The sequence below is a fragment of the Nelumbo nucifera genome, chromosome 8, assembly GCF_055504915.1.
Source record: "Nelumbo nucifera cultivar China Antique chromosome 8, China Antique-T2T, whole genome shotgun sequence".
NCBI classification, from domain to species: Eukaryota; Viridiplantae; Streptophyta; class Magnoliopsida; order Proteales; family Nelumbonaceae; genus Nelumbo; species Nelumbo nucifera.
In genome coordinates this window covers 30499832-30513230 of record NC_142656.1, presented here as the reverse complement: position 1 = coordinate 30513230, position 13399 = coordinate 30499832, and the positions used below count along the sequence as shown (strand labels likewise).

At 36.9% G+C, this 13399-nt stretch overlaps 1 protein-coding gene and 1 non-coding gene across 2 annotated transcripts; one reads left to right on the top strand and one right to left on the bottom strand.

Annotated features, from left to right (window-relative positions):
- Window positions 1-2400: 2400 nt before the first annotated feature.
- TRNAK-UUU (transfer RNA lysine (anticodon UUU)) lies at window positions 2401-2473 on the top strand. The gene has a single exon. It is a non-coding gene; the product is annotated as a tRNA-Lys (tRNA).
- A 3541-nt stretch (window positions 2474-6014) lies between these two features.
- Window positions 6015-6941, bottom strand: LOC104590067 (protein GLUTAMINE DUMPER 3-like). Its single transcript, XM_010248587.3, has one exon. The coding sequence runs from the start codon at window positions 6808-6810 to the stop codon at window positions 6274-6276; it is 537 nt and encodes a 178-aa protein (XP_010246889.1). The 5' UTR covers window positions 6811-6941; the 3' UTR covers window positions 6015-6273.
- Window positions 6942-13399: the final 6458 nt, after the last annotated feature.

Genomic DNA, 13399 nt, shown 5'->3' with positions numbered 1-13399 from the left:
AGACATTGAATTGGACCAGTCTAGACTTAATGGTCCAAAGTATTTATTGGATTGGATTGGACCTGGTCCCTCCCTAATAAATTTATATTGGATTGGGTTGAATTGAGACAATATCTAATCCATTGATAAAAGATAAGAATATAGGTGTTAATGGACCAGAGTTTGGATTAAAACCAATCTAAATTAAAATAAATTTAAACAGATTGGACGATCCAGGCATTGAATTGGACCGGTCTAAAATGATCTAAAATATTCACTCGATTGGATTGAACCTGGTCCATTTGTAATGGATTCACATTGGACTGGATCGAATTGGACCAAACCCAATACAATTGACACAGCTATGTGTATCGATTTTCAGGGTCATCAATATTTATTCAATCAAATAGATAAAAGTACGATTCATTTGAGCTAAATTGACCTCTTGGGTTCAATTGCATTTATATCTAAATTATAATTTAAACAAAATTGGTACTATATAATTGTGAAAAAATAAGCATAGTAGAAACAAAATGGAATTCAAAGCATAGACATGTTAGAATATATTGTGAACAACTTCTTTTTCCCCATTTGATGAAATATTTCATTGCTCATCTGATATGTCTGATTGAATGGATCATTCAAAAGAATGATCTTCAAGTTCACACGGCTCCACTTCCTACCTTTATTATCTTTGTTAGCTTTACAGAAAAAAAAAAGTTGATAGCAAATGATAAGGATGCGTAACATCTGATAAAATAGATTGAATAAAGGATAGGATATATATGAAATAATGGGTTAAACTTGTTTAAGCTATATATTGCCTCCACCCAAGTTCTACTGATCAATGGAGCCAACTGCAGGACGTGGTCTCTCTCAAGAGAGGAAGAAAGAGTCATAATCAAAGCTCCTACAAGTTCATTTTAGGTATCTGGGTTATTAGTCTTTTCAGAATTTGTCTTTTGAGAAGTTTTCTTTTATCAAGACATCCGTTATCATAGCTTTCTAGTCTTAGTAAAAAAAGGAGGAATCTACCAGTTAGGCTTCATGGATACTTGCACTCACCTACACGTTTCTTGTTTATGACAATGAAAGAATTGGCTCTGCATTTAACTTTGAATCATCTTTTGGGATTCTGATCTTTTAATTCCTTTTGGTGGCTGGTTTCAATTTTCATTCAAACCTATTGTGCTTTTGATGATTATACATCACTTTTATGTATTATTTTTTTTAATAATACATGCCATAATCCTATAAACCTAGTAACCCACATAGTCTGTGAACTTACTAGTTATTACCCTTTTTTTGGCACTTCATAGTTAGGCAGTTCTCCAATTTCACCTATGGCAATGCTCGTACTGTTATAAATATATGGATATATAATTCGGTAAGCTGCTAATTAGGTGATTGGTAAGGTCTCTTGTTGGTCATAGCGGAGACTTGGGATTAAATCCCGCCTGAGTTTAGGGGGTTATGGGTTGGGGGATGGGCTATATATAAATATATATTATTAGAGGCATGCATATATAATAATTATAATAATTGATTATTGATAATTTTTGAAATAAAGACATTATAGATTGAAGTGTAATGGGTTTTTGAGTAATGTGCATTGGATGGTGACAATTTAACCCATAGAAAGATGATTGTGCAGTCAAAACTTGGAATGTGATAAAGCAAAAGATGGAGAGGTGGCCAACCCAAGAGCCCTTTTCTATTTTCTTCCCTTTTATTTAATACAAAGTGGTCTACATTAGATGGATTCCATTATGGATGATGACCATCCTTTAGCCTATTTACATTGCCAATGAAGATAACCTTGGTCTTTGTTCAAAAAGAAATCAAAAGAGAATTTCTCAAATGGATAAACACTTGAATTGCCAAAAGTAACTTGTAACGGCAAAAATGAAGGTGAGAACAAAGCACACTCACTTTTGAGGGCTTTGGAAGCTATAAGTGGACTACCACAATTGGCAAAGGAATTACAAGAAGAAATTTTCATATCTAGCTAAGGTGATCCAAAGGTTAGTAATCAAGGTTCTGAATAGAAGGCAATACCGCAATAAGATCAACTGGTCATCAAAAATATCAGACACACAGTTAGCATTTGAAGAATTAAAATTTTTTCATGTGTCGAGAGTAGGTAATCGACCAAATGACCACTTAGGGGCCATTTGATAACTGAACAGAATGACTTATTGAATAAATTTTTAATTACAAGGTCATTAGCTCCTCAATGGCTCAAGGCTGAAGTTGAAGTTGGACTAATTGACATGTTCTCATATTTTATTATTTAATTATTTTATTCACTAAAAGACAAAATAATAAGCCATTCAGTTCAGCAGCTTCAGTTTTTATCAATGCTTTTCAAATATGGGTCACAATCCTTTATAAATAAATATAAACTCTTTTGTATAACATGCCGTCTTAGCTCAGCCGGTAGAGCGCATGGCTTTTAACCATGTGGTCGTGGGTTCGATTCCCACAGACGGCGACTAACTAATTTTTTCCTTTCACTACTAACTCAGCCGAGTCTTTGGACCTTTTCGACTCGTCCCGTCTTCAGTGCTATCCCTGCAACCCTGCGTCACAGTTTTCCATTGTGACTTTGTGATCAGCCACTGACTCACTGTCTCATTCACAGTGACGCAATTCCTCTCTCTATCGATCTCTGCATAAACATCTCTCAAAGAGTCGAGTCTGAACAATGATGAAATTGCACTCATCTCCGCTAGTGTCGGCCACGTTCGCTTCTTTAGATCTTTGTTGTTAGAATGTTGTTCACAACAATGAAATTGCACTCACTACTGTTACTGGAGGCAAATTTTGCAGTGTTGTTCATAAAATTCCATCCCAACTATCTTATGAGGTCAGCAGCGGGAATCGTACTTCTCCTTTGGAATCGATTGACTCGAGTGAGCTACACGTGTACACCATTATTCCTTGGGGCCCACATCTCACTCAAGCATTTCAAAGAAAACCCTAAATGAATTGTAGTTTTCATTGAGACAAATTGGGGAGACAGGAGCTAGAAATCCTCTCTCTCTCTCTCTATATATATTGTCAATTGAAAGAATGTTGGGATGTTTGACGTGGGCCATGTGGTTCAGAGCCACCATCGCATCTCATCTATGTGGGTCCCTCGTATCATGATCGAAGTGCTTACTCATCAACAATGATGAGTTACCAGAGATGCCCACGTGGGCCATGCAAACGACATCTATCTTGATAAGGGGGTGTTAATGAATCGGGTTAAGCGGTAGACCCAGGTTTATCCGACCCTCTAGGGTTTGGTTAAGGGTTTATTCGGGTCGGGCCAGGGTTTTGTTGCTTTCAACCAGAGTCGGACCCAGTTTGAAAAGTCAAAATTACATGTGATTAGGTCTGGTCGGACCGGATTCGACTTGAAGCATTGGAGGGTCGATCGGGTTGGATGAAGGCAAAAGACCCATGTTAAATTCTTCTTAAGTTGAATGCATGTCCATTTCACAAAAGGTTCAATTTGAATTTCAATGGTCCCAGTCAAGCTATATTATTTGAACCACTCTTTGCCCATAAAGTTGTAGAGATGCACTTATTCAGGCAGCCAATCTCTCATTAGGCCCAATCAAACCACAAGCTAACATTGTGGAGGCTTTGATATTTTGACTCAATAATTGAGCCCATTACCATGAGCCCATGACCCACAATGGGCTGATTTGAAAGGGACCATCCTAACCCTCATGCCCATTTGTTCAACCAGGGATTGTTACTAGGGTCGGGTTGGGTCGATATCCCGTAAACGTCTTGGAACCATTTGTCAGACTTGACAACACCATTGCCACTACAAGTAAAAGAATTAACATGGTATTTGATTCTAATATTTTCAATTTATATAAAAATCAATTATTAAGAGAAATATCATTTTTAATGTTTTTTTAATATATAATTATTTATTTACTATTCAATTTATATAGTAGTAAATAAATATAAAACATTTATTAAATAAATGATTAGAATATCATTCACAAGTATAAATTGGGGTATGGCAAATTTTCAACAATGCAAGAGTAGAGTAGAGCTTTGAGGGCATTTCACAAATCATAATCGAATACCTCAATTCCTGTAAACCCAACATTGAAACAAACCCTAATCTAGGGTAATATTCCATTGAAATTAAACCCTCCCGAGCTTTTTATAGGAGGACATTACAAAGTGGATGAGGAACCCAGAAAAAAAAAATAAAAAAAAAAGGAATCTTTTCTGGCTTTTAGCACATAGTACTGCTTTTTATAGGGAAAAAGAAAGAAAGAAAAAGGAAATGATAACAGTAGAGAAGGAAATTTGGAAACTCAGTAGTGGTTGTAGCTGCTGTACTACATTAAATAGTCTCACGGCATTTCATTCAATTGAGGATTTTAAAGAGGAAGTGAAAGGTGACAGAGCAAAAGCTTCTCTCTCGTCGCCGCGTATCTTTCCACTCTGAGATCAAAATAGAAAATGTTCTAGCTACACTCCCACCTATTCTCGTGTCATCCACCTACAACTTCTCCCTAAAACAAAAGACAGAAAATCAGAAGCAAATCTGTGGAGAACGCCCACTGATTTTATTCCTCTCATCTCCTTTCTCTCTGCTCCTTCAACTTTTTCTTATCTCTACTGTCCAACAAAACTACAGAAGGATAGAAAGAGAGTAGCACTCTCAACTTTCTATCTAATCCAAATATCCAATCTCAAAGATAAAATCCATCCTGCTGACTTTTTTTCTTTTTTGTTTTTGATAATAACCCAGTTTGGTTAGTTCTCCTTTGCTTATCAAAAACAGACGGAACTCGGAAGGAACAAGTGCATTACTTAAATGATATATTTTATCTTAACATATTGACTGATTTTTTGGCAACCCAGATAAAAAACATGGGAGAGAAGTGTGGATTAAAACCCATTAAAGAAATATTTTAGCTTAAATTAGTGATTGATTATTTGCTTTATTTTGCATATTTTAGAGAGACCCAGATGAGAAAAAACAATCAGACTACCAGAGAGAGAGGGAATGAAGTCTAGATCAAAAACCCATTAAAAGAAATATTTTATCTTAAATTGCTGATTGATTATTTGTTTAGATGAGAAAAAAAAAAAATCAGACTACCAGAAGAGAGGGAAAGAAGTGTAGATCATAAACCCATTAAAGAAATATTTTATCTTAAATTATTGTTTGATTATTTGCTTTATTTGCATATTTTAGAGAGACCCAGATGAGAAAAAGATTGAATTAAAGGATAGGTTTGTAATTAAGAGAACGTTTGAAAATTGAAAATTTGAAAATGCAATTTTCAATAGTCAAGAAAGATGCGGCATATTCCAGCTGGTTCGGTCCAAAGTTCAAACTGCTTCAGACTCGTAACAGTATGTGGCAGTTGCAACAGAGAGATAGAGTGCCGAGGAGTAAGAAAAAAGAAATAAATATAATTAATAAATTAAATAAGATCTCATTAATATATACGCGCCTTCGCGTCGCCGCATCCAAGAGACAACCCAATTGAGTTTACCGACAGCTGTCCTTCAAACTCTTCGTACTCTATTAATATCACGACATGTATTTCCTTTCTTTCCTCTAGTAACTTGTACTCCAAGAATTTCAATTTGTAACGGTTATTGACTTATTTATAGACCCATTCCCTGAAACCCATTGGATCGGAATCTATAGTTCAAACCATTGATAGAACTGACTATTCCTTCTGACCATATAGTCTCATACCCAAATGAACGATTCCAATCAACTAGTTTCCGTATATGGATAGATGGGGCCCTATTGCATCAAGCCCTTCTCTTCTCCTGTCCTTCGTCATCACTCTTCTCTGTTTCAATGTAGTGCAGAAACAGAAAGAGACAAGTTTCTCTGTACTGTACTCTGTTGCTTGATCATTTAATGGAGATAGAATTGCACCACAGATTGATCAGTATTCAGTAGCATATTCCTGGGGATATTTTCCATGGTTTTAATCGTTTTTTGTCTTTGAGAAAATCTGCTTAATTACCAGCAAAAAAGAAGAAGATGATTCAAGGAACAACCCATCCTTCATTTCTTCTCAAAATTTACATTCCCGAAAGAGTTCAATAAAAGAAAAAAAAAAAAACGAAAATTTACAGCTCTAACAGCTTCTCTTCCTCCTCCTCCTCCAAAGGAGAGTTCGTAGACTCATAGTCTCATACCCATTTATCAGTCGGCTCATATTCAGAAATCAAAACCTGAAATATGAGCTCTCTGATCCACACCAATTGCCGTTCTGTTGAAAAGAAAGAAAATTCGAAGAAAGCTTAATGGCTCTGCTCTTGGGTCTCTCTGTTTTCTGTCTCTTGCTGCTGGCTCCCCTCTTGGGTACTTGTCTTGGGTTTCTCTTCATACTCTGATTTCCCACTCTCTTGGCCGTCCTTATTGCTATTGTCGTTCTGGGTAATCTTACTATTGTCTCCGAGCCAAGTAAGTTTGCTCGAAATGGGTGTAGCCAAGTAAGTTGGTTTCTCATCACCAGCCATGATCACCAAGATCTTCTCTTCAAACACAGACGGGATTTTCATGGCGTCACTCGATTTCTCGTCTCTGCTCTCGGGGTCTCTCTCACCGCCTTCTCCACCCTCCAAATACCCAGAAAGCTTCCAATAAGAACAGGCCAGGATCAACAGAGCAAACGCAATAAGACCCAACATGGCAGCCAGTCCCCCGAAGAGGTACGGCACCGGAGAATGCCACGGCGAGTGCTGTCCCGTTGCCACTGCCGCCGACGCCGGTGCCGTCGTTGTGGATGTGGCCGTGCTTACTGAGTTTGTTGTGCTGAGGGTACCACCTGTCCTCATTTTCTGCAATCTAATTAACCGGAAAGAAATTTCGGAGGTGTCGAGAGGAAAGACTGTAAGAAGGGTAGAAGGAAGGCTGATCTGAGCCGCTTAGGGGGATCTCAGTGGAGTCGATGGAGAGGTGAGAGCCTGAAAGGTAGCTTCAGGGGTATTTATAGAAGAAAAAGCGGGGGGCGATTAGAAAATGTCGTCACTGGGAGAAAAGATGTTTCTTGTGAGAGTGGCTTAACGTAAAGAAAAATACGCCACTAGTAATTAGTAAATTACCCATTTTCTTTTCTTTTTCTTTATTTAACAGTTTTTTCTTCAAAAGAAAATTTTGTTTTTTTTTTTTTTGCTTAATTTAATACGAAACTTATCCGTAGTTGAGACCCCTTTTGATGTACAAATAAGTACTGTAAAAACGCACTAGTATCATGAGCCAATCAAATATGTGAGAGAGGGAGAGAGGAGAGAGAGAGAGAGAGAGAGAGAGAGAGAGAGAGAGAGAGAGAGAGAGAGAGAGAGAGAGAGAGAGAGAGAGAGAGGAGAGAGAAGGTTTGTGTATTAAGGGGGAGAGCAATGATTCGGGAAAGGAATTAAGAGAATGAGAAAGCGACTGTGGGGTAGAAGGATTTCGTCATTAATAATTGTGACTCATTTGATTCATCAAATGGAGATTTAGGGTTTGTCCACTGCTTTAGGGTTTGTTTAGAATGGGTCAAATAAGTCGATAAACCTGGTTGAACCACTGAAATGGGGTTAGGGTTGTCTGGTTCAACGAGATTGGCTTGGACTGGTTCATCTCGCTTAAAAGTTAAAATCCAATCCGGATGTTGAACTGTTAACCCTAGTTTGAGCTGTCATAACATAGGTGTCCATTAGAGGACTAACTACTTGTAATCCATGTTGTGCAATGTGCATCTCTGAAAATCCCTGATTATCCAAATTACTCAACATTAAATGGAACCCCACCAATCAGACGGCTAAGAATCATCTAATCATGGGGAAAAAAAGAAGAGATAAGTGGGGATTATTGCAAATATGGAGGACTAAAATGGAAATTTATGAGAAATAAACGGTTTTCAGTTTTCAATGAAAAGTTAAGGGGAGTTTCGTTTTGGTTGGCAGAGCAACCGAAGCTGGAGGTGTCAGGCAGCTCAGAGGTGAAGTCCGTTTTCATCTCTCTCTCTCTCTCCAGCATGCAATCTGGCTGTCACGTTCTCATGGCGCGGCTGCTCGGCGCCTGGGCTTGTTATACGGCAGAGGCATAAATCTGGCCACTTTAAGAGCTCATTGGCTGGTGCCACGTCAGCTACTTTTCTTTAATATGTGTATAGTGTATACATGAACCAGGCATTTGAGCTGTGCCACGTGGGGTCCAGGTATAAGATGGAGACCAAACAAAAAGAAAAGGATTTCCTGCATTATGTCTATAGGTTCCTTCCCCACACCAACTCTTTTGTTTTCCACTACAAAAGCTTTTGAGAAATTTCCTTGGGAGGAATCAGGGTTTGACACCCTTCTTGTCAATTACACATCAGAGAGAAAGAGACCCTTCTCAAGGGTGTTATAGTCAATGTGCTGAGGTGCATTCAGTCATCATAAGTTTATATATTTACCAAGATGCCCTTTGAGGGTGAATAATTGTATATTTGTATCCTGATCTTGTGGGGGAATACCTACCTTAAAGAGAGTTTTTCTGTTATTGCATTATTCATTTACTTTTAAGAGGAAGATGACAAGATGTGGGGTCCAGTTTTGTACACATTTTTTATGTATTCATGGTACATGAAGTGGTACCCTAAATGGGTCTATGCATGTTTCACCTTGTTTTAATTTTTAGTGGAGGTAGCAAGATGAAATAAAATAAAGAATGGGATAGATTTATTTTGGATGATTTTATGGGATGTGGGAGTTTTTTATTTTAATTTATTTAAAATAGCCAATGGAATTTTATTTTAAAATTTTAGCTCAATTTCAACCTATCTAATTAATTATTTTGAAATATTTGCAAAGAAAGAGAACAGAAAATTTTCTCTAAAATTATCTTATATTTTTAATATCTCTATATTATTTTGAAGAACATGTTATATAATTTGTTTCCATTTTTTCTCATCCATTTCTAAATGTGCTAGAACCCTATTAGGGTTGGTTCTGAGAGACCCTAATTTTAATAAATTAAGCAAATCCTGAATGAAAAGGCAAGAACCACTCTACTTGTACCGAAAATATAGAAGGGTACTTCGGGTTTTAAAAAAGATATCCCTTTTCTAAATTAGGAGTGTCAATGGATGTCCCTGAATTACCAATCATATCTTATAATATCTTATAAGAGTTCACATCTCCGCCCCACAACACATCCCGCCGTGTATTAGAAACATCTTCTGATTCTGATGATAATATCAAAACTGATGATATATCATCGAGGAGATGTTCTCAATACATGATAGGAATGTGCTGCGGGGCATTGTGGAGAAGCCCCTATTGTGGGGTGGAGATGTGATCTCATATTATATGGAATATAAGAAAAAAACACTGAAAAAAGAACATTCCTGAATTATTTCCATCATGTTGCAATGAACTTGGATAATTAAGATCAATTTAGCAAATGTTTTTGCTCAAAATGAAATAGAAACATCAGACCATTAAAATAAGAGGAAACCTGTAAAAATTTGGTATTGGAAAATTTTGTATTATTTTGTTTATATTTATACTGTATATATTATATTTGTATTTATATTCTTTCTAAACTAAGCCTTGGGTTTTAAGAGTTTGCATCTCCTACATGGGTCTTGTACTTAGGCTAACAGTAACCAGTGGAATTCATTCTTTGATTGATTGGATTCTCAAAAGTGAGAGTGGACAGTTATTCCCAAATATCCAAGGTTCTAAGGGCGTATCCGTCTGTATCGGTACTATTTTTGTGTTTTATTATTATTATTTTTTTCAATCAGTTCAGAGGGGTCAGTTTAATCCCGATTACCTTTTAAATCATGGCCCAACCTGATATTCTCTTATAGGGGCATACCGAAAAGACTCTAATACAATACATATTGACTGATACAAATCGATACATAACAATATTTTGAACCTTACAAAATCTCACGTTTGAGAATCTAATTAATCAATCAAAACCACCCCATGAATTTTGTTGAATTCTCAATCGTTTTGTATGCTTTAATACAAGGCATTAAGTGTAGGAGATTTGGACTGAGTTTTTAATTAGACCAAATCAGTTTTACCAAAAATAAAAGCAATAATTAAACGAGAGTCCTAAATTTAAGTATTAGTACTAAGTTGTACATAAACCGATGAGAATTCATGCAGGGTGGTTTTCATTATATTGCCTAGGCTTGAAAATGTCTGATGTTACAATATTATAACCACTTACTCTCACTTTTCTGAAACTGACCAATCAATATTGTGGGCTCTTGGGAAGGATAGATATACATAGCCTTACCCCTGCATACATAGAGACTGTTTCCAAGATTTGAATCTTAGTTATCTAGCAATTGAGCAATCTAATTGTTGCACCAAGGCCCACCCTCATTTGTTAGATTCCATATCTGCTACAAATATATACATGTATAACATGCTATATAATCACGAGTGAATACACCAGTGTTTCGTATACATGAAATCGATATATACAGCATATTCCGATCAGTCAAGATCTCCTAAACTTGCAACATTTTGTGCTAAATTGTATACTAACCAATGAAAATTTATCAAAATTCATGGTGTAAATTTGATTGGTCAGGCTCTCAAAAGTGAGAGTGGATGGTTACGATACCTCAGAAGATTCACTTTTTTTAGCCTAATCAATCAAAACTATCCCACATTGAATTTTGATGAAATCCAGATGATTAAGTAGGGGTGAGCATTATTTGGTTAAAACCAAAAAACCACAACAAAAATTTTGGTTTTGGTTTTCAGATTTAAATCTTCAGATATCTAAATAAACCAAAGTAACTGGGTTTCATTATAATATTAATATTATATACTGTATATATAATATAAATGAATATATTAATATATTGAAACTTGGCTTAAACCGAAAATTTTGGTTCAGTTATTTTGGTTTAAGCTAAATTCCATTTCGATTCTGTTTTGTCAATTAGAAGTTCAGTTTTAAAATTTCAATTTATTCGATTCAGTTTTTAACCAAATAAATTAAATGCTCATATTAAGACAGTTCTACTAACTAGGAGGCTTACAAAGGTGGAATTCTTCTCCTTAGAATGGGCTCCCTCAATCATAGTGTTTAAACTTTAAAAAGCTAAAATAAATGGCAAAAAATAAAAAAAAAATAGAGAATAAAGAAAAAAATGTTTTTATTTTGCTGATGTGGCAGTTCTTTTTGTTTTCAAAAACAAAACCAGCCACGTTGTCGAGCACCCCCCAAGGAGGCATTATACAGCATGAATGTGTTTTTTTTTATTTGTTTTTGAATTTGCCACATCAGCCAAAAAAAATAAAAACATGTACTTGATTGTTGAATTATGATTTTCTTTTGAAAAGAAAAAACAAATTGGTTTTGTTTCAAAAAAACAATACATGTTTTTAAAATCATCAAAATGGTGTTTTTTTAAAACAAAAATGGTAATGCGCAATCTATTCGCTCCCTCGTGTCCTATGACTCGACTCGAACTAGGCTATGATCTGGCAGTGTCGAACTAATGTAAAGAGAGAAGAATTAAAGTGCTTGGGTAGGTTTTACCTAGGAGAACACTCCGATGCTTAAGTCAGCAAGGAGGCTTATAGTGAGAATGTAAGAGAGAGCTTGAGTGCTTTAGTGTGCATGCCTTTTCTTGGGAGGTCTAGGGTCCTTTTATAGTCATCTAAGGTTCAAGTGCCGTTATGCAACATCTCTGAGTCCCTTGCAGAGTTGTTTCTGTAGTTTAAGGCATACTGGCACATCAATTGCTAGATTTGCGTGGCGATTACAGGTTGCCGCAAGTCTGATGGCGCATGGTTCAGCGAGCTGTTCTTGTTGTCGCGGTAATGGTGCCTGTGGGGGCATGCTGTGCGGAACGGTTTTTTAGACGAGCTCACGTTGGCGGCAGCCTGAGCTCGCCTCAGCTTAACCGTCAACCTGATGTCGAATGCCACGTTTTATCTTGTTGAACTGTCTGCTAAGTTGGACGTTGCTTTGCCAACAGCATCCACATGTCAGTATTTACATGGAATGACCAAAATACCCCTTATCAAAAAATAAATTATGTAGAAAGAAATTGTATAATTTATGGAACATGGTATGGATAACCAGGAGACAGTATGCACTTTAAACTGGAAATTCAATCGCATGTTTCTTTTTAGTTTTGAAAACAAAAGAAACACACATATCCATAACAAAAAACACATTTTCTATATTTAAGAATCAACTTGTTTCCAAACCAGCTGGTTTTGTTTTATTTCTGAAACTTGCAACAGCTAGTTCACATAGAGAACCATCCCCTAAAGCGAAAAAAATAAAATTCTTGAAAACAACAATAGTCATTGAAGCTAGTTCGAATGTTGGGCTAATAAAAAAGCTCAAATCTCGCACTCAGATCTAATTTAATTAACTAGAAACAAAAGCTAATTTGACCGCATAAAACTGTATGATGGTAGAAATCCACTTGGGATGGAGCATGATAAAAATAGAAAAGTTATATAGAAGTGTAGGACTTGTTCACTTTGTTATGACTAATAAATTTCCTTTCGTTTTTGAATAGTAATTGATGGTGCGTGATCTGATGTTTACTGTTAGTAGAGTGTCTAGGTTGCTCTACTTAGGATAGGCATTCCGATGCATAAATCAGCAAAGAATTGTGAGTATTAGAAAGCTTGAGAGCAAAAGAGCTATTAGTGATGAATCTCATGTATCTTTTTTGAAGAATGGGGGTACTTTTATATAGGTGCAGCTTGTCGTGGGCTTCACGTAGCACGCCTGAGATCACCAACCCGTTTGGTTTGGAGGTGGTTTCATTCCTGGAAGCAGATTCTGGGTAAAGTGATAATACTTATCCAATTGCCTCCAAAGCGGGTGGGACGGGAGTCAGTTCCGTCGACGTATCGACAGAGACCGAAAGAGTCAGAGATGATAGCTCACTGATGAAGTAGGTTGCTAGCCATGTCATGCAAGTCGCTAACCGGGCCACAACCAGGTCGGTGGAGGTAAGACACCTCTTACGCCGACTTGATATCCTTCAAGGCGTCCACAAATCGGCCTGTTGAGGTGAGGTCAAGAAGACAGAGATAGGTGCTATGTAGACTTGTTCATGGGTCGGGTGGCCCGACGGGCCGGCCCGGCCCTGGCCAAGCCGCCAGACGGGCTTGAACAGTCTTCTTGGCCCGCGGGCTTAACCTCGGGCCAAAAAGCTCGGCCCGCATAAAATTCGAGCCGGGCTCGGGCTTTGCAAAAATAGCCTAGCCTGAGCCCGACCGGCCCGACCTATAGTTAAACATAAGTAAAAATCCTATGTGATGTCCATTTGAATAAATTTTTTGATTTAAGAAGGTTGTTGATTCACTTGTAGGCCCATTGTTCATTTAAATAAGGGAAAAAAACATCTAAATTAAAATAGATAATGTTCATTTGAATAGGGAAAAATTCGAATTTCTT